Raw genomic sequence first — 22,178 nt, forward strand, 5'->3', positions numbered from 1 at the left:
CGAGAAATCGGTTTTTCTCGGGAATTCTCGACCGGCGCGGCTCACGTACCGTAAAGTAAGATGGCGTCCGTCGAGGTGGCATCTCGAATTTTGTTCGCAATTTTGTTGACATTGTTGGAGTCCTCCGAAGCATCAGGTAACCACTTTAAAGATGGTGATAAGGTAAGAAAGTGCCGAAATACTCTGGGTGCTTGCATTCGTAATTTAAGTATTGGACAGGGTGTAATTTCGTTGCTGTGAATAGACATTGGACATGTTGAACATGTTCTTGAACATGTTGCGGTTGTGTTGTTGGTTTTGGAATGTAAATTTGGGGACCCTGTTCCTATAATAGTATAAAAGAAGGGAGAGTTGCATTTTAACTTTTGAATTGACCTTGGTAGATGACTGTGACATCATGCTTAATAACTTTGGGGTTATTATTGTCAAAAAAGGGCAGGGTTTTGATGGAAATTTTGAGGGGAAACTGTGAGTGTTTTATTTTTTAAACACGACACATGGCGAATTCTAATTTCACTGAATTTGCATGGTTAATTTATCACTTTATATAAGTAAAAAGTCACATTTTCTCTGATTTCAAGTAAATAGGGTCAGCGCAATGAACAGAGTGTTGCCTTTCGTTTGGGGGGGAACTTACCAGTTTTGCAAAATCAAAATGTCAAAAAACTGGGGGTTACGTCCCCAAATATATACAATCCCCTTGGATACCCCCAGAACACAGCTAAGAATCACACACACAGGCCCCGATTGTGGGAAAAAAAGGAACAGGCCACTTTGGCCTTGCCTTCATTAAATTTCAACAGGGCACCAGGCCAGCTCAAGGGGCACCAAGGCCAATTAATTTGAAACCAAGTTTGATTTACGTTTTTGACAACCAGTCATGTAAACTCATGTCATGAGTCATGTGAGTATAAGCTATTCAGTTCTTGTACAACATGCCATCCCCCCTTTAATAAAAGGTGTTTATCATGCTGCTATTATTTGTTGCGTTCCCCGTGTAAAACTGTAATGGTCATTTTTAATTAATTACAATTACCCGGATGATTTCTTCCTTCTGAATCCAGCCTCTGATTTAATACTTGCTTAGATTTGGTGTCCCTTTCCCGTTAGAATTCAAGGATTCCTAACCCGCTTAAACTAAGTTTAAATATAATAAATAGTGTTTATCCCTTTATTTAAATGAAATTGGGATCCTTTTAAAATATTTACTGTTTGCTAAATGGTTACAGAAAACTCCGGGTCAAGTCGGCATCATTCAACTCGTAAATCAGCCTTTTGATAAACATACAGATCGTGTGTTGATGCATTTCCATTGATAATTTTTAAGTGGGCCTTTATAAGCCGTCGTTTCGTTCAAGTCTGCATGTTCTCTCAGTTTCTTTTCCACAAAACCACAAAAAAAAAAATCCTCGGTATAAAGTGGGCTGTAAACAAACAATCGATTTCCAGAGCTTCGTTGTCGATACTGACGTGGAGTGGGCCCACATTGTACTGTACATGTATATTTTCCATGCACGCGAGCGCGACCACAAATGGGTTTCCCCAATATTCGCATTAATACCAATACCCCCTCTAGTGCATGCGCATGCGCTCTGTCCCTTTTTGGGGTTCGCCCTTTTAAACGAAGTTTTACTTGCGGCCTGCCCCCCGAGATCCCGCGTGCATATACATGTACATGTACGTATATACGCTCGGCGCCTGTGCATGACATGTATGCTAGTGCGTGTTAGCGTTATGTCAGTACAAAGAGCATGCACGGGTCGTCCTTAGTACGGACGGAGTGCTAGCGATGATCAAAATCGAGGACAAACTTACCTGAATCGACAACGGAGATAGAAATAAGCCAGGGCAGATCAAAGCAATTAAACTGGCGCAATGAATCATATGGATGGTATTAAGGCAGAACACCGTGTAAGTCGGCAAGCAGCACATGTCGGCATTTAGAAGTCATTATTTTTTACAAGTTTATAAATACTTGATCCCTACTTTTTCTGGAAAAGAGGCTTTCAAGCTTCTGGCATTTTGAGCCTTCCTGTAAGAAAGCATCCTTTTAGCATTTCTTTATACAATTGTGCGATCGTGACAATGTAATAACATTAGTCATGATTGGATATGTGCAATTTCTTGCCTCATATGATTAAAAAAGGAAGATTTTATTCTAATACTGCTACAATTTTGGCCTTTTTCCTGCACCAATTTGAAGAACAACGTGCATGACCGTAAATTGATGATAGTCGCCAGGTACTTCCCAAATTGTAAGGTACATGTACATGTACTACTCCGTAGACCTTACCGGGGTCATCTTCTTGATGGTTCCGTACTTCATGGCATTTTGAAAAGTGCTCTGCCAGGGTCAGGTAGTTGTTCCAGAGAAAACCTCCGTTTGTGCTTTCTGGAGCAAATCTTCCCCTAAAGACCCTAGTACTGAATTTCTACCTATATTGAAATGCCGGGTTTTTGTTTATTTTGAAGAATTTAACCTATATTATTGTCAAAAACTGAGAGTTTTTTTCCTACCATCCTCCCCTCTCATCCCTTGACGATCTGCACACATCTGTATTCTCTTATGGCCATACGTCTCGTGACAAAACAGACACAGTGACCGCTTGGCCTGGCATGTTGTTGCTGGAAGAAGCCAATTTGTTTGGGAAGAGTTTCCTCAACGGACAACTCTAATTTTCCCTTAAAATGTTATAATAGCCATCAGAAAGTTACAACATGTCCCAGAGATTGAAATTAAAGCTAATAAAAAAGTCCAAAGTATACACTTATGTTACAAACCAATTAGTTTTTCAGACAAGTCTCATAGGTTTGTGCACTGGGCATCAATTGTTGGAAGATGATCTTTCCATTTGTTTTACTTCACACAAAATACTGCTTGTCTCATATGAATGTAATATATTAATCATAATTAAAGACATTTGAATAAAGGTGTGAACATTTGGTGGAAAATTCCAAATTAAAATTAAGGACAGTCAAGACAAGGTGTCAAGTGATGTTTATGTATGGAACTCTTTCCTTTATTTTGTCATTTGATCCATGTCTTTAGTCAAGATAACCCATTCACAAAATAATATGGCCTCATGTAAGACACTGTGCAAAAACTTACAAAGATAATCAGATACAAAAAGAGTCAGAGTGGGAATGAGGCTGGAGAACCTTGGGTCATTTATCCACAATCTTTTGGATTTCTCTAAGAGCGGTTGAGACTGGTCAGTGGGAGCAAATCTTTCAACTGAGTTATGTTACTTATTTACGTTTGCATAATATAGTGCGATACACTTTGTTTTTGACAATTATTTTGATAAGCTTTTTTCATTCGTTGGTTGGTTTGCAGGTGGTAGTGTACGTAAACAAAGTGGGACCTTACTTCAACCCTCATGAGACTTACCATTACTATCAGTTACCTGTGTGTAGACCAGAGAAGGTAGGATGCAAGGAGACTGTTTCCTGTAAACTGTAGCACACTTTTCCTCTAGCAGTCTGTATCACAGAACTCTACTTTTGACATCTTGTAGAATTTACATGTATGTCCTGCCCTTACAAGGCATCTTCAGTTGGTTGCGGGCGTCTGTCTACATTCGTTGTAAGGATGATGCAATTTGTGTATAATCGCAGCATTGATGAGTGCTTGATGTACGTGCTCTGTGAAAAACTGAAAAGTTACGCAGTATAGGATTAAGCATCATCAGTTTTTATCTTGACGGTTTCATTGATCAGTGATTGAGATACAGATTTGACTTTAAAAGGTACTTGATGCACTGTCCTATATGTACTTCAAAATGCACAAGCACTGTATGTTGACCATTAGCCCTATAAACTCTCAACGTGCTCCTGTGAATAACCTTCATATATCCTTTCACATCAACTACTTACATGTATGATATCACACTTGTCAATCAAATGCATGTGCTTTCAAAACTGAGCAAACTTCTGCATGTATACATGTATAATATCATAATTCACACAAAATGCTCATAATGGGTGTTGTGAGAAGGTAGACCATTCAAGAAGGTCAGCTCACTATGGGCACTATTTAAGCTAATGTCATGGGAAATAACAGGACTTTAGCATGTCATGTAATGCAACATTACAGGCAACATGTTTGAATTTTTCAGACCAGTCTCATAGGATCTGTTCACAAGGTATCCAGCGGCATTTGCATATGGAATTCTTCCCTTCAACAAACCTCTCAATTTGGCCTTTTGTACTCATAGAAACTCCCCACGTAAATGGTGTATGAATGTAGTGTTTCCAAATATTCTCAAAGAGCCCATGAAGTTTATGAACTGACTTGTGTGATGTTCATGTACCTCACAAATAATATGTTTAAATCGTTGACTTTGGTAAAAGACAACAAACTTTCACATGTACTCCTGATTACTCTGGCTTTCCAGGTTGAAACACGCAGCTTAACATTAGGAGAAATTCTAGATGGAGACAGAATGGCAATTTCTATGTACGATGTCAAATTCAAGCGTAAGTAATATCATGGGTAATTGTACGTGAGGCCACATTCAAACCGGAATAAATCCCTACGTGTATAAATCCTCACATTTCCTACACGTACATGATCAGAACTTTCTTGTGGCCAAGAATCCAGTGTCTATTTATCAATTAAATCAAACTTCTTTGGTTTTAAATGGTGTGGCTGCACCATACGGTGGGCTGAAGTCAGTGACACGTGATCAACAATTATTGATCAGATGACAGGACTATTTTGAGTTTTATTTTTTTTAATATTGACTAGCCATACCATTGCAACTGTGTCACATGATAGAGATATATGTGTACAAATGTCAACGCCTGTTCCATCAGTCATTCTGTCGCTGGACTTTGTCTTGTCACAGTGTTCACTTAAGCAATGTTCAAGTTTACTGTTGAAGACTAGCCAATGTATAAATCGTTGTAGAAGGAAATTCAGTGTTGACTCTCTTTGACTGTTAGAAAGAGGTTTATTGATCATGTGACTTTCTTTCGGCCAATCAAGCGAGAGACACAAGTTAAAATAATGCAGCAGAATCGAAAGCCACAGTTAGTTAGACTTATGATTGCTTTCACTTTCTCTGCCAGAGAACGAAATCAACAAACAGTTGTGCATTGTGACGCTGAAAGAAGCCGACCTCAAACAGATGAAGGAAGCCATAGAGGATCTTTATTACTTTGAGTTTATCATGGGTAAGGTTTCTTTACATCTAGCACTCTTCAACCCTAACCCTCCTCAATCCTCCAAAATCCTTCGGGTGATTTTGAATGATTTTGGAGGATTGAGGGTGAATGGCAAAAGTGCATGGTTGATTGCAAAGGATGCCATGCATGAACGTCATAGGTAAGACTTTGTGAACATTGTTTTTGCTTAGTCATGCGTAAATTCAGCCTGATATTTCTTTTGAATCAACTTCACCGCTCAAGGGTGCCACTTGAACTGCTTCAACATAATGACAGGAATTGCCGGAGGATTTTTAAGGATTGAGGCAGTAGGTGCACCTCTGAGTAACATTTCCAAGAAAGTTTGGAGGATTGAGTCCAATTTTTCACCCCCGAAATTGGAGGATTTTGTAGAATCGAGGAGGGTCCCTGGCAAAAAGGGCCGAGGGGGTTGGGTTAATCCCTGCACTGTCGGAGCCTCCAGTCATGAGAAGGATACAACCTGTGCTCATTGCAGGGATGCTTTTACAACAGACTGAGCTGCGATTCTCTCATTTCTGAATTGCTTTTCTTGTTACAGATAACATTCCACTCCGCGGTTTTGTTGGCCATTTTGAAGAGGGCGGGTTCATCCCCCACACCCATAAACTATTCCTGTGGCATCACCACACCTTCTATATTGAATACAACGGGGACCAGGTAGGTTAACAGAAGTTATCCAGTCAGCGAATGTTAATTGCATTTGAAAATTAGAAACGCATGTGGCTGGATCCCACAAAACAAGGCCATGGTTTTCAGCAATCTTGTTTGTGTTTGCATCAAAGAGATCAAACCAAGCTCTCTTATTCTGATTCATCACTCAGTTTGGCATCCTGATGAAAAAAGGACATTATTTAGAAGAAAATTGAGGGTTCCTGTTGTGATGGAGCAATCTTCAGTCAGCCATCTGCGTTAAGTACAGACTCGGTCAATTGGGGGTAGTGGAGGACATCAACTTTTCCGTACTCAGTCATTTATTCTCATACACAAAATCAAACTGCAGTCTACAGTGAGCCATGGCGACCGCACGCCTGTGGAACACAGACAACCAGCATAGGGCAAGACTTGGGGTTTTATATAGAATTAATATGTACCACTGGGTTATGCAATTGAATTCCAAGGTACACGGTAAATGCGGATTAAAGATGCACATGTGCCTTTATATTCCACATCATAATCAAGAAAACACTGTAAATAATCAGAGGCATCACTCTATTAACATTGTGTGGAATTCTTTTCAAGCGGTTGTGGTTGGGTCATAAATGCTTAAGTCACCCAGAAATAAAGTTTTGAGATTCTTTCGTCATCAGATATTGTCGAACAGAGATTGTAGGCTGTGCATAGGCACACAACAACGTGCGACATAGATACAAAACACCCATCAGCTGTGTCATTTGAATATACTCACTGCGTATACAGGTGGCTGCATCATGCTTGTCCGGGTGCTTGTCTATTGATTGAAAAAAAAACAGGTGTTGGCATTTGCGCAGTGTGGTTCCTAGACCAAAAGATTCCGACTGTATTCATCATGGGTTCGACAATCAAGAGTGAATCAACTTGGGAATAAATAGTAGCTATGAGTGTGATGACAAGATGTTTGCATTGCCTGCTCACTTTGTGTTCCATTTTCTGATGAAACCAAGTTAAGATATGGTTACATTTAATGTCGAGATGTGCTCATGTAGATGTTCCGGTAGGTGCAAAGACCCAGGCCCAGCTTTCCATGCAGAACTCAGATGTGGCCTCATCTTTTCCCGCGTGCGGTTTGCCAGTAAAATTGCTCTTTCAATCCTTTGCGCAGATCGTTTACGCCAACATCACCATGAGGGACCGGATGCCGCTGAATCTCGACGATGCCGTGGCGCCCCTGGAGGTGCAGTTCACCTACTCCGTGGTCTGGCAGGAGACCAAGACGCCGTACAATCAACGCCACCTGCGACTGCTGAAGAGCAGCAATTTCTTCCCCAGGACCCTGGAGGTATTTCAAGCTCTTCTTTCAATATGGGCGATACACAATACCGTGTTCCACCAAGCGGTTGCCATGGAGTGCCATCCTGTTTGTCAAGTTTATGGTCAACAACATTAGGCATTTATGTCAGGATATTCATTTTTAAAGTGTAGGAGGAACTTTCTGAACAATTCAAGTTCCCCTCATGCAACCAGCGAATAAATTGTGTCAATTGTTCCCCACAGTGGCATTTTGATGGCCTCTCGATGTTAACCTCTTGGTGGTGCACTGTGTTGTAAACTGCCGGTATTTCATAAACGCTTCCCCGAGTCCTCTAAAATCTTCCATACCTCAGTGGAGGATTTTGAAAGATTAAGATTATTTAGCAAAAACTTGTGGCTGATTTTTCAAGGATGCACTCTGTTAATATCTTGAATAAATGTTCAACAGTGTATAAGTGAATGCCTAGATTATACCTTAAATCATTTCCACTGCTACATGTACGTTGTCTTATTTACATGGCCTCAACTTATTGAAAATTGTCTCTGGAGGACCTGGCAAGATTGAGGCAGTGGTCTTACCTCCAAGGAACAAATTCATGACGTGAAACAGTTTTGCACGGAGGGAGTTGGACGCTTCAGCTAGTTTTAGGTTTGCATCCTATCAAAAAGACCGCAGCGTGTAGGGTTCAAATCCAGTTTAAATTCATCAACTCCAGCAGTCCTAAATTCGCAAACAGAGGATTCAGAACTGTTAGGGTTGAGAGCTCATCTGCAGAAAGAGTAGATGATGTAAGATCACTCACTAGAGCTCTGGTGTGAGTGGCTCCTGCTGGGTGCATGGAAAGTGTTTGACCAATATTTGTCTGAACCCGCACCAGTGTGTAGTATCTTTGGTGTAGATGCCTAGAGTATAGCAACAATGACATCTTCTTGTTTGTCCTGTTTTTATCCCAGTAGATGTTACCATGTGTCAAATGATCACAAGTAATTCTTCAGTTGTTGTTTTTTTCTCCAACCCCATGGAAAGGTGCGTCTTTGTTGTTGGTTGATACTATTGGTCATTTTGTGTACAGGTTCATTGGCTGTCCATTATCAACTCCATGGTGCTTGTGTTCCTGCTGCTAGGATTTGTTCTGATCATCTTGGTGAGTGAATCCACCTCAAGACTTGTCCCCTGACTACAAAAGCTATCTGTCACCAGAGTCCAACGAACGAATCCCAGGGCCATTTCTTGAGAACGAGCAAACTGAGGTCGATTTGTTGCATTAAGCAGTTTAGCATCAGGATAAAAAAATTACAATGTGCAGGTGGAAAATGTCGAGGGTTCCTACTGATTTACACTGAGAAGAAATCTTTTCAAGGTCTGCAAAGTTCTCCAAATTAGCTTTGGCAACATACGGCTCATTTTGTTAGATTGAGTCATGTATGGTACAACAGACCGGTGCTTGCCTCTGGTTTCTGAAATACCAAACAACTGAGACTATTTCTGATCCCCTGGAGTTTTGTGCAGTGATATTCATTTACATTCCTTGGTAGAAAGAATCAAGTCAGGGTAAAACGACTTCCCCAAGGACACAATAGTTGGCCTGAAGTCGGATTCAAGCCAGTGACACTTTTATCAGGACTTGCCCTAACAACTGGGGACTTCACTCCCTCTTATCAAGACTAGGAACAATATGTGTTTCTTCAATTATCCCCGTATTTGCAGATGCGAGTCTTGAAGAACGACTTTGCCCGTTACAACCTGGACGACGACGACGCGGATGAGATGGACCAGGAGGAGAATGGCTGGAAGATCATCCACACAGACGTCTTCCGATTCCCTCCGCAGAGGAGTCTGCTGTGTGCCATGCTTGGTGAGCTGAACAACGCTACTCTCATAGCTTTGCCTGATGTTACTCAGATATTGTTACCTTTTTGTCGTATTGATAAGGTGGTGCTTCTTTGTCACTGAGACCAGCCATGACTGTTCTGATATGTGGTACAAAGATGAGCTCTTTAACTATCTAAAAATCCGTCTTTTTGTGTTGTGATTTTTTGACCGTTTGGAAGCAAGGAATTTCCAGTATAACTCTTTGGTATTCTCACTTGAAGCTATTTCAAAATCCTCCACTGTGTAGGAAACCAACTGACCATTCTTTGTACCTCAGCTGGGGAGCAGTGCGGGCTGGGGCTCTACTGTACTTTCTTCAATCCAGCAAAATCCTGTGAAGCCTCCTTTGAGCTTTGACTTTGATAACGATTCACCAATATGCAGAAAGCCATCGGCAGAACAGCCTCCAGTATGCTGTCTTTATTCAGGGGGTTTCAATGGTGATATTGTATCATAGTATTTGGTGTTGTAGTCCAGGTTAGCGTAGAGCATAATGCTCAGCTAACAGTTTGAATGCTCACGCTCAATAGGGAAGGCTTTATTTGGAAATTAGGCCTATTCTTTATCATACCTGATCAGTGATCAAATTTCCTGTGTACTCTCAATACCAAACTAATACTGAGCTAACACGCACATGTACAATTTACTCTGTGGCAAAGGACAGTATTGCTGAGGGACAATTTGCTCCCGGGCAGAGGGAAGCCATCACAGTACAGTAACCTGCTCAGGGACATTGGAAGGATAGTCCCCGGAAATGGGCATGGAAAGAATCCATCTGTTAACTGTTGATTTGCTCCAAGAGATTGGAATTCTGAGTGTGCATTTTTTATCAACTGTTTGCCTCTCCATCCCTGATTTTGATTACACCACTAGGTGTGGGCTCCCAGTTCTTGACCCTGGCCACTGCCATCATCATCATGGCTCTGCTGGGGATGTTCAACGTCCACAAACATGGCTCCATCAACACCGCGGCCATCTTGCTGTACGCTTTGACCTCAGGTAAGTGAATGTCATCTCGCAAGTAGCATTTCACTGAGCCATGCGTGAAACTTACTTGGAGGAAAGGAGTTTGTACAGTTTACAGCGTATGTTTGCTGGAAAGCAGTATTTTGGAAACGGTGTCATAGAAACATCTTCATTTATACTGCCCAAAGAATCTGGAATTGTGGCTTGAAAGAAACCGTGTTTTCTACATTCTAAAAAATTCATCTGTTGGACAGTTTTTGTGTGTTTTGTTAACTCAACTTTGATGCAGTGAAATTTCTTCTTTGTTATGATCAAAATTGGCAGCCCTGAACGATTTCAAACAAAACAAACCAAAAATGAAGGCAGCTTGTGTGTTGCATTTACCACTTTATGGTAAAATCCCCAGGAATTCTCTTAGATAATTAGGCTTGTAGTTCAACAGCAGTATCATGGTAGAGTGTAACCCATCATTCAAAGAGTTTCTGTAGCACACTAAAGTTGCTTCCTTTGCTGAATAATGTTTGTCTATGTCTGTCACCAGGTGTGTCTGGGTATGTGTCCAGCACCTTCTACAAGAAGCTGGGAGGGGAAAACTGGGTGTGGAACATTGTTTTGACATCGTCATTGTTCACTGGTAAAATTCAGTTAATTTTCTCCCCAAAGCATCGTTGAAGAGAGGTATACAGAACCCAATTTTTTAGTGAAGCTCAATCCATGCTTGTTCCTGTATTTATTTTCTTTGTCCAGTAAAATTAACAATGCATGATTTAAGTGTTTACATTTATCTTGTTATGTGAAATTTGTAACTGTCCATTGTACCTTTACAGTTGGCCTTAATGGCCCACAATGTGTGTATGCACTTAAGGCCAGTTGGCCTTGGCCATTAGAAAGTTAAAGGCCACAGCCTGTAATTTAGAGAATATTGCAGTGCTTCATTTCCCAATCTTGGTGCTTTATCCTGCTGTGAATGTCTTTGTTGTTCAGCACCATTCTTTCTGATCTGGAGTGTGATCAACTCGGTGGCCTGGTACAACGATTCCACCCAAGCCCTGCCTTTCACCACTATACTGCTGCTCATGTGCATCTGGATACTAGGTGAGTTGGCCTTGCCCACTTGAGAACGACCCACGTTGGAACAGCATACTTGAGCTGTAAATTAAACCAAAGCAGCTCCTCTATTGTGTTATGGACATTCTTGGAATACCAAGCCTGACTTGAGAAATACAGGCCTGATAAGCACAATTTTTACCTCACCAGTTCAGGTTTACTTTGGGACTCAGATTTGGCACTTGATTTAGCTGTGGAGCCAACTGCATAGCCGCAACCATAGACTTGTGTGTAATTTCAAGCTGCAGTCAAGTAATTCGGACGCAGCCTTAGCACAGAAATTTACAATGTAGGGAAATATTTGAAGAGTTAAGAAAACACAGGTTACCAGCCATAATACCATACAGCATTTATTGCCTGCGACTGGTTCCCCGCTCATATCTCCTCAGCACAAAAATTGGCTGGGCGGTATATCTGCGTAGGAGCTGTGTGAAAGTGGCTCTCAGTCATCAGTAAATCATGCTTTGTAGCTTTGACTTTAAAGTACAAGCACGAGCCAAGATTATTTGGGGTTTCCCACAGAGCTTTTTATTGTCATAAAATAGCTAAATAGTGGGCTTTTTCCACAGTTCAGAAAACTGTCAGAGGATACTCTTCCAAAATTTCAAAAGAGAACATTTTCAGGATGCACCACGTGAGCATTTTAGGGAGGGGGTGGACTGGTGGCTGTGTTCCATGGTCCGAAGGTCCATGGAAACTTTGAAGATTTTGTTTAAACTTGAAATAGCATTTGTTGTCGGTTTTTGTTGGATGTTTCCAGTGGGCTACCCTCTCACGGTGATTGGAGGCATTTTTGGCAAGAACATGGCCGACTCTTTTGACGCCCCCTGCCGGACCAAGAACATCGCCCGCGAGATACCATCCGTGCCCTGGTTCCGTTCGGGCTTTATGCATTGCTTGGTGGGCGGGTTTCTCCCCTTCAGGTAAACCACTTCTACCTCATACGTCAGATCCTATTGGATCCAATGGATTTCCCCTCAGTTCCTGTCATTATCTTGGGGTTACAATCCAGCTATAGGTCCCACCTGCTTTGAAGGTCTCGAGGCAGCTCTGACCCAAGTTAACAAAATGGCCCTTAGGTTGCCAGAGTTATTGTTGAATTCAGGCCTTCAAAAGTGCAATGTAAATCAACAGCAACTTTCAGCAATTTTCATTCACATAATGTTCATTGTTATCAGGATACCATAATGGGTCTGACATCATAAGAAAGAGCTCAGTACGCTCTTTGTGATACAAATTAAACCAGAATATTGGAAAAGAGGCCTTAAGATCCGTTTTGTAGGAGCATCAGAGCTCGGGACCTAGGGAGCACTTAACCCAGCGCTACAATCAAGTCTTGGGCCAACACTAGTGATATCCTTGCTTATTACCAGTGCCTCATTGTCATTATTTGGGGAGAAAGGTGAGAGCGGAAAGTTGTTGAGCCAATTCGCTATTTCCAAAAGGCAAGGTCATTCAAGAACAAAGCATGCACGCGAGTTGACACATGGCTGTTTGATAGGGTAGACGTTGTGTGCACATATCGCTTTTCCCTATTGGCCTCGGGTGGGCTTCACGCTGGGCATGTGCCAATAGAATACCATAATTGGCTCATTAACCCTCCTATGCTGAAGTCACTCTTTGGGTCATTTGGTGAACACCTCAAAGAAGCACAGCTGTGTTGTGTTGTGCACTGCACCAACAGTCCCTCACAGGAATATCAGATTGCACTTTTGTGCTGCCCAACAACTGTGCTTCATTGTTTCATGTGCGTAATTGTGCATTAAACCAAATGCAGTGAAGAGGACTGCACAAAAGACCCTGGGTCATTTTGTGCAGGGAACTAACTGGTTACACACTGAACCTGTGCATGTTTGTGTTCCATATAGAAAACACATGCAAGAGAGTGACTGTGGGAACTCGTGCATATTTGTGCTGCAAAACCAAAGGAGGTTTAAAATGAATTTTTTTTTTGGGCTTGTGTTGGAACAGTGCCATCTCTGTGGAACTGTACTACATCTTTGCGACGGTCTGGGGTCGGGAAATGTACACGCTGTACGGCATCCTGTTCGTTGTCTACGGCATCCTGCTGAGCGTGACGGCCTGCATCTCTGTGGCACTGACCTACTTCCAGCTGTCCAATGAAGATTACCGCTGGTGGTGGCGTTCCGTCTTCAGTGCTGGGTAAGTCCAACCTCTCTGGTTTTTTCCAAACACCAAATTGCATTTGCATTAACCACTTCCCGCTGGGGTGCCCGGTTTCGGGCACCGTGTATTTATACGCAAAGCGGGTGCCCGCTTTCGGGCACCGTGTGTTTATACGCAGAGCCAGGTGCCCAGTTTCAGACAAAAGAGCTGGTCTGTGTAACAAAAGACTGTACTCGAAACAAAGGACCTGCTGCTGGGAATTGCCATAATTTTTTGACCTCCATTTTTTGAAGGTAGTCCGGCACTGTTTTGAAACAATATACCACTGTTTTGGGCATAGCGAGCACGCAGATTAGTACCGCGGAAAAAAGTGGTCCAGGGCCCATTGAAGAGCGACTCAGCACTGCTGCTCGCTAATCCAGCTGCGTATGAAAAGATGTGACTGGCATTCGTCGGAACAAAGGAAATTACGCAACACCTCACAATTCTGGGCTCTCTTTTACAGGGCTGCAGGCCTGGGTTGAATACTCGGGCATCAATGAAGGTTGATTGACAGATTAGAGTAGCCACCAGAGAGTCATTCATGTTGATGTAAATGTCCAATAAATGAACACATGAATTTTTGAAGAATTTTGGAAACGGAAAATCTTGAAAAGGTCCCGCCATCTCATCCCGCTCAAGAGAAATCCACCCGGCAGGAAGTGGTTAAGTGCACTAAACCAATGCCAAATTCTGTGTTCAACAAAATCCAACCCCTGGGTTCTTCAACTTCATCTAAGGTGAACAAAGGTAGGTTCTACAACTTTCACAACAAAGCCAAGTTTTACAGTCCTATGCAAAAATTACCAAGGCTAGATTCTCAAGTCTTGTGTAAGGCTAGCAAACCTAGGTTCTGTAGCCTTACATACATGAACAAAATTGGGCAACAACCCCATGTAAAGTTAACAGCACAAGGTTTTACAACCTCCTGTTCGTTTAACAAAGCTGACTTCTAAAACCTTTGTGTAAAGATAAACAAAGGAGGGATCTACAGCTCTGTGTACATCCAACAAAGTCGTCTTGTACAGCTCAGTGTGAAGTTAAAGCTGGATTCTGTAATTCTATGGATGTAAAGTTATCAAATCCAGGCTCCATAGCTGGTCAATTTCATAGCGCTGCTTAAGTGTAAAATTTGTTCAAACGTGAAAAAACCTTGCTTGACAAATCAGGTTATCAGCCAAAACTTCTCATGATGTATATTGTTTTGAAATGGTATTTACCTGTCTTTTGGTCAGCATGACAATCACAAAGAGTTTGAGCTGGTACCCTTTGTTTATTAAGCAAGGTTTTTTCGCACTTAAGCAAATTCTGTGCTTAAAGCAGCTCTATGAAATTGGCCCCAGACTGTTAAGTCAAATATAGGGTCAGTAGTCCCATGCAATGTTAGCAGAACTTTGGATTCATCAGAATGCTGCAGAACCTGTGAAAAATAGCCCACAGTTTTGTAACAGTTCTAGAAGAGGCTAGGTGGTTCAAGTCAGCCTTACAAACAACCCAGGGACATTTTCTGGGTGGTTGCTTTAGGTCAGTGTCCAAATTATTTTGACATCAGCTGGAAATATCAAAGAAAATACAAGTCAGCAGCTGGTGGCTTCATCCATTTTCTGTAGGCCTTGTGTTATTTTCCAGCTTCAGCCAAGTAACTTCATATACAGCCATGTGCTGAAGACTAGGGTGTTCTCGGAACCAAAAAAATTTGACTAGCCAAAATTTTGTCTGACATCTGAAGTATCCTCCAACTTAATGAAGTAGCCTGGTGGCTTACCTAGTCTTGCTTCATTGCTTCAAAGTCTCACCAAGCTTTGACATCTGGCTGCCAAGTGTAACATTTTAGGTGTAAAATTAACATTCTTGAATACACAACATTATCTTGATGAATATAGCTTTCCACGTATGTCTAACATTGTTTCCAATTTTTTATCAAAAAGTCTCCCTCTAACATGCCTAAAATATCAAAATGGGGGAGGGGGTGGATGGATTAGACCCTGATAAAATATGTCTGAGCAACACAGTTTGTCAAGCGGCTCTTTTTACCAAAGCCCTTCTGCCTATATGATTCTAATATGTACTTCCGTTTGATGTTTTTCTTAGTCTCGATATTTTGCATAATTGACATGTAAATCTTGACCGTTCTAGCCCCCTCATCCATCCATCCATCCATCGGTTAAATCTTTTCGTTTCATTCCTAGATCCACCGGTATTTTCGTGTTTATCTACGCGATTTTCTACTTCATGAAGCGCTCCAGCATGACAGGCATTCTGCAAACGGTACAGTTTTTCGGCTTCACGTTCCTCGCATGCTACGTCTTCTTCCTCATGCTGGGCACCGTGTCATTTTTCGCGTCGCTGAAATTTATCCGTTATATATACAGGAATCTTAAGATGGATTAGGTCTGCCCGATCTAATTGCCTTGTAATTTCATTTGTTTCTTGGTTTGTTTATGGGCGGTTTACAATTTTGAGCATTTCATTAACACAGCGCAGACTTAGGCATGTCACAGTATTTTGTTCTGTCTCGTCTATTCAGTTTTGTGTAAAGTACACAAGGCACCAGACTGCAAAAAAATACAGTGTTCCCACCAAGTTTCTAATGCGACTCTTAAAGACACTGTCGAACACTGGTGTGTAACCTGCGGGAACTGTGTGCTTAATATATTGTTGTGTCCCAGGTATAAATCTGGCCCATTTAGTGATTGCTGCAGTGTTCGGTACGTGTGCGCTGCATCTACCAGTGCATGATAGAAAACAGTTGGTTTTCTACAAATGGCCTGGTTTCTTAGCCATGGTTCTTCAATGTGTAGATATCAGAGTGGCCATGCCACAGCAATTGGGCACTCCTCGATGCAGATGGAGTGTTATGGACAATTTTGGATGCACGACTACACATGTGCGTCTTTTAAGGGTGGGTGTGTGTGGGAACACTAGAAATAGCCATATCGTGGTCTGAACCCCAGAACTCAAGAAGTTGTTGATTACTGTAAGCTGCAGGATCTGTCAGTATCAGTCCAGCTTTAGGCATTACGATGGTCAGTGCCCTTCATCAAGACAGTGTGTCAGGACAAGTAGCTGCATCTCGAAACCCAGGAGTCAAATGGGCTACCCTTGAGGGCCAGAAAAACAACTGTTGTGTTTGGTTGAGTAGTTTGGACTGTGAAGGGGGACCACCATGCTGTGCACTTCCCAGAGAGCCCAGAAAGTTCTGGGAATGTTTACGGACCCCAGTGAACGGGTTAATGAGACTGTGTACAGCGCATTGAGCAGCGGGATTGGTGGATGCCTACACTGCTGAAGCATACCTTACGATTATTTTGATAACTCATCACTACAATGCAACAGTCACAAAATATTCCCAGATATCGGAACACCTGAGTAGTCAGGTAGAGCCAGTATGATGGCCTGTGAAGGCTTGACCCTACAGGTGTTTTTTTCCATCCGCCAACATCAAAGTTGTGAATAAAGAATGGACTGATAGAATCCATACAAGTGCCACAACCTGTAAGGCATAGTTGAGCTGTCAACTCTCCCCCTCCCCCTCTACCAAGCTCCCCCCCCCTTGAGTTTGGCAAGCAAACATAAACAGGAATGAAAACTTCATTCCTTTTGGCAGTTGTGTGGTGTTTTTTTTCTGGGAACATATCCGGAACATGGTTCAGTGTGGGTACTATTACAACTACCCTGTCACTGTTGCTGAATTCCTGAGAGCAACAAGGACACAGCACCAAGTACTGCACTATAAGAATGGAGGATTTGATGAGGAAAACCGGATTTGTCAAATACAATTTGGGACGCAAACCATTTTCGGCTTTTACAATGTGCTTTGAAGCTTCCAGAATGCAACTTTGCAGTGGGCATAATTACTTGCATATGTGTGCACGTCTCCGATCATGGGTGAATTTTCTGTTACAAAGACACCATGTGGAAACCGTTGAAACGACAAGATTTATTCAAAATAATCTTGTATTAATCACATCCATACAATTCATCAAAGCTTGACTTGTGAGCAGGTTGTTTGACAAGTACAAAAACATTTGTTGTAGATTTGGCAAAGATTGACCAACATTTTCTGTCATTCCTAACCCAGCAGTGCCAGTAACATGCCATGAATAACATGCAAATGTTGTCTTATCATAGACTAATTTGTACAGTAATAACACACAACAGTTGCTCATTCTAAATGAAAGCAAGCACACAATTTCAAAATCTTACGCTGTAGAATGGCCAAGGAGTGCCTCTCTAGTTTTCCTGATGTTTAGAGTGGTGTCAACTGTACCCAGAATTGGAGCCATGCACATGTGTGTTGTGGTACATGCATATACTGTGTACTTACAATGTGAATTTGGGCACTGTGTGTATATTAATGCATGATCCAGGGGACTGCATTTATTACGCCCACCAAGAATTTATTAGATTTGGAATCCAAATTATTAGGTATTAGGGTTTAGTTAACATTAGAAGAATTAAAGTCAACAATTAAATGTAAGTCTTCATAAAGATTTGGCTTTCCTAAAGAAGAGCCCCTACTTTTAAAATTTCTATTCAGTTTGAAAGGCATTGCTGAACAGATATACAATGTTTTGAATTGTTAGCACATAGTTTACATGTTTCCAGTTGGGTTTGTATTTTTACAATTTGTTGGGGCACAAATTCTGGATTAAAGCGATATTCACACATTCACCGTTGTTACAATATTTCCTGATTATCTTGAGTCATTGAGAGCCAATACTCGTAGCGCAGTTGTCATAATTTTATGCTTTCTTCCCAATGTGTACCTGTGGTCCATAACCTGGGGCTTTCCTTTGAACGAGCTCACTGTAAGAGTTTAAAAGTGATAACTTCAGCAAATTTCTTGCGATATTTGGGAATGGATCTTTATCATTGTACATGAAGGTGTGAGTGTCTCCTGCAACCCTCTGTCTATTGTGCTATCAAGCCAAGAATATGTGGAGGTTTTAACCGTGTAGGACACAATATGTTTTCCCCCTCATCAGAAAGGTTTGTTGGTTTTCCGTGAGACAGATAATGAAGTGTTTACAGAACATATGTTCTGACTTTATGGTTTGTGCAAATAAATGCATTGTATGACGAGTCGCATGGTTATATGAATGGGATTTTACATTGGTGTTACATTTGTGTAGGCAGCTGAACATTTTATGGATTTCTCCACTTGGAACCACTGTTATTGCTGTTTCATACTTAGCCTATATAATTGGATTTATGTGCTTTGGAGACACACAGGGGCAGATCTGGAGCCCCATGTTCAAGGAAAGGGGGGCAAAAACTTTGGGAATTCCTTGGGAAGTTCTGGAGTTTTCATGCTCTATGCAAAGAAGAGAAAGATTCTGCTATGATCGAAATATTATTCCATATTTTGTGATTTGTATTTTAGGTCACAGTAGTCAGTAAGCAGTTTTGTATTACAAAGAAGAGAAGATTAACCCCCCCCCCAAAATGGCCATTCATCATATTTGAAATGAAAACAAAATTGTCCTGGAGGGTGGTCCCTGTTGTCCCCATTCCCCAAACCAGCAACGGAGACATAGATGTCAGAACAGGTGTACATAAATATGAACAAAAAAATCCACTTTGAGGAACTTTGACAAAACTGTAAATAGCTGTACATTTATCGAAGGGTATATGAATGCATCCATAGGTCCTAACATTATAAATGTATTACATCTTTTCAAAACCTCTTTTGTCCACATGTGGCAAAATCCTGGCCAGAACTATGAAAATACACATATGAAAGTTTGGCTTTAAAGCTTGCATTTTTTACTCGGTTTTCATTATTGAAATATCATCTGATAGCTGTAATTCGACACTTTGTTTTCTTGATCTTACTTTCTTTGTTTTATGTAGATATGTATTTAGCATATCATATTTTTTGTTTTAATAAACTCAGTTGTGATATTTATTGTAAGATTATCGTCCAAAGTAGCGGTAAAAATCATTTAAAAAGACTGTTTACAAAGACGGGGATATTGTAATGGTATTTACAGCTGCTGCATTATTCTGAATGGTACAGCATAAGTTCTGTTTGCCGTCCGTTACACCAGCAATTCCAGTAAGTTTAACATTTTGGTTGAATCATGGAATTAGATTTAAATGTATTGATATACTAGCCATTGATTTGTTACATCACTGAACCCTCAATTGATCGTGCCGTTGATTTACAGATTCCTATCAGAAACTGACCAGATGGCAGAGCAAGTGTCAATTCCATATATGTGTTATTTCAAGATTCAAGGTAATGATTCTGTCATCAATGTAGAATTGATCTTACCAGATACATGTGCGTAATTAATGCTTTTCTAAGCCAAGCCTTGTGTAAAGAATAATACTGTACTGCATGTGAGAAATCTGTCTTTGTAGTTCGGAATAAAAGGAATCGATTTTTAACTGATTTTCCTCTTGTGGCTTTGATGACATTTAATTCTGCTTACATTGTATACGTACTGACGGTTAAACTTAGTGTCAAACCAAGATCCTTTCCCTTATAGATCTTGGCTGCCCCTTGCCAGATCTTTGAGGAACTTGGTATGCCTGCAAAGAGTAGCACACCAAGCTCTTCAGGTTGAATTTCAGGAAAACCAATATGCTCCAGTGGAAATTACTGTGGAAGATCTCAAGCTTTCCTACAGTAAGTTTACAGGATTTTTAGAGGTTTTTGACTCAAACATAAAGGATTTATAGAGGTTTAGTCATTCAGGATTTGATATTTTTATTAATTTATACAGGAACACATGCAAGTTTATATGAACACAATTGTTTTTGGACCGAGCTTGTTAGTAATGGAAGTCCTGGAAAGTCATTGGAGGTTATTGTTTTTGTCATAACCCTTTGATGGATGTTACAAGAATTTCTCTTGGTCAAGTCAATAAACAAGTTAAAACCAATATAAACAGATATTTAGAACAGATTTGTCAGAAGTTGGTCTAATTCCAGGTATAGGTTATGCCCAGTGGTATAATGTAAAACAAAACACGGGAGAACAACCTTTTAATCTACAGTAGTATTATGTTGGAAGACTACAAGTACAGTGGAACCTCGTTAAGAGGTCCTTTGGACTTGGCAAATTATCTTGTTATAACAGAAACCTTGTATTATCACGAATGAAAACAATGAAAAAGAAAGGATTGGGACTTAACAATTTCCTTGTCTTAAGCAGGATCTTGTTAACGAGGTTGGACTGTATGTTTATTTACTGCTGCCATCAGTTCATTTTGAACTGGGGCAAGGCTAGACGGGTGTTGAAAGCCAAAGGATTTTCTGTCCAGTTACTTGAATGGTGTTTTGATCGATATGTAATCAATGCACAATAACTTATCCCCTTATGTCAACACAGGTTTCTGTGTTGAGTCAGGGACCTGTGGTTGAGTTACTGGCATATTTTGTAGCATGATTCTCCTATTCCAGGTCTCTCTGTGGTCCTGTCTGTTTTTTTTTCCTTTTTAAATGTGAGTGTACATGTAGTTGGTTTTTCCCTAATATACCTGGCTGAAACATAAAACCCACACTCCATCATGTGTTGTTAGTGCATGTTTTTCCCTCCCGAAATAGGCAATCAAGATTCCAAGTTCGCAAAGAAAGAGCAGGTATTAAAAATTGGACTTGTCGGGAGTTTTTGTAAAGAAGGTGTTTTGGTCTGTATTTGATTTCTGGCAGAGAAATTGCGTGTCCACTCAATCATACCTGATTCCTGTTCTATCCAGCCAAAATTGCAATGTAGTTGCCTGGGGATAGTATTGGTTTAATGGGAGATTCTGTCTTTTTTTGAGGGGGGGGGCAATTGGAGGTTGGGGTGATGTGGGCCTGGCTAGACCATAAGACTGCTTGATAAGGAATTATTACCCTGTTCAATACACCACCACGGGCAAATCAGATTTGAACGTGTGGTTTCCAAGATACTTTTGCCGTCAAACACTTTCTCTATGACATGATTCTGGGCCAGTGTCGCACTAGTAACCTTTGAATGAGTTGATGGTTTGGCTCCATGTCTAATAATTGTGCTTGAATAATTGGTGTTGGTTCTCTTGCACAACAAATTTTGGGCATGTGATTTTTCCCCAGATCAGCCAATTTCTTTGTATGTCGCATGTACATGTACGATTATGTCATTACAAAGTGAAAAACACTGTACATCCATGTATGTGAAGTTTTTAATTTCCATGGTTTTTTTCCAACTTCGTATGTTGTCTGTTCCAACTATGTAAAAGCTTGATATATCATCCAGTACATTAGCACTATCTTACACTTCAGGGATTAAACTGTGTCATTTATTTGAATTGGGTCAGTTTTTAGATGTAAAGAGTTTACTCACAAAGGCAAAGTTAGTTTGCAAATTGGAAAATATGTTATTTTTTTTTGTCGGGATACTTTTGCTGAAGAGCATGCATGTATGCTGAAAGTTGAGACAAGAAAAGGTTGGGAGATTATGATCCCCGAAGTAAAATTCAGATAGTAATTGGGCTTGTATTATATAAACAAAGACAACATGATAAAAGCCGCAATGGAAATATGCTGACTAAGGAGTGACTTCTGACAGTTAAGTAATGGAACCAGTGAAGAACATGTTCCAAACCATGTCAAGTTCACAAAACATTGGAGGATAGAGCATTAAAATATCAGTCAAAACAAAACACTCCAAAATCTAATATTGTGTTTTGTTACAGTTATAAATTTTCATGTCAGAGAGATGTACACAGAGGAGAAATATTGGAGAAATTATCTTGACATCTAAAATGCAGTTTGAAAGCATGTAAGACAAGGTCAAATGATTTCATTGTAAATCATGATGTAACTTGGAGGGCTTCGTGAAAAAATGTGCCCTGTACAATGTAATACTTAACAGCTGGTAAGTTTATAGTATCATATGGTTTGGTTTGGTTTGGTTTGTGGGAGGGTGGATTACATTTCGCCCAGTGTGTCTGAA

The 22,178-nt window shown here is 40.8% G+C and overlaps 1 protein-coding gene across 1 annotated transcript; it reads left to right on the forward strand.

The window, feature by feature from the left end:
* Positions 1-15: 15 nt before the first annotated feature.
* Positions 16-19,649, forward strand: tm9sf1 (transmembrane 9 superfamily member 1). Its single transcript, XM_022248823.2, has 14 exons — positions 16-162; positions 3,338-3,427; positions 4,398-4,479; positions 5,074-5,178; positions 5,729-5,847; positions 6,989-7,165; positions 8,211-8,282; positions 8,846-8,993; positions 9,884-10,009; positions 10,518-10,610; positions 10,961-11,071; positions 11,844-12,006; positions 13,055-13,246; positions 15,439-19,649. The coding sequence occupies exons 1-14, from the start codon at positions 61-63 to the stop codon at positions 15,638-15,640; spliced, it is 1,782 nt and encodes a 593-aa protein (XP_022104515.2). The 5' UTR covers positions 16-60; the 3' UTR covers positions 15,641-19,649.
* Positions 19,650-22,178: the final 2,529 nt, after the last annotated feature.

Source organism: Acanthaster planci, linkage group LG02 (genome assembly GCF_054643075.1).
Source record: "Acanthaster planci isolate LZ-2023a linkage group LG02, COTS_SCS, whole genome shotgun sequence".
In the NCBI taxonomy this organism is placed as follows: domain Eukaryota; kingdom Metazoa; phylum Echinodermata; class Asteroidea; order Valvatida; family Acanthasteridae; genus Acanthaster; species Acanthaster planci.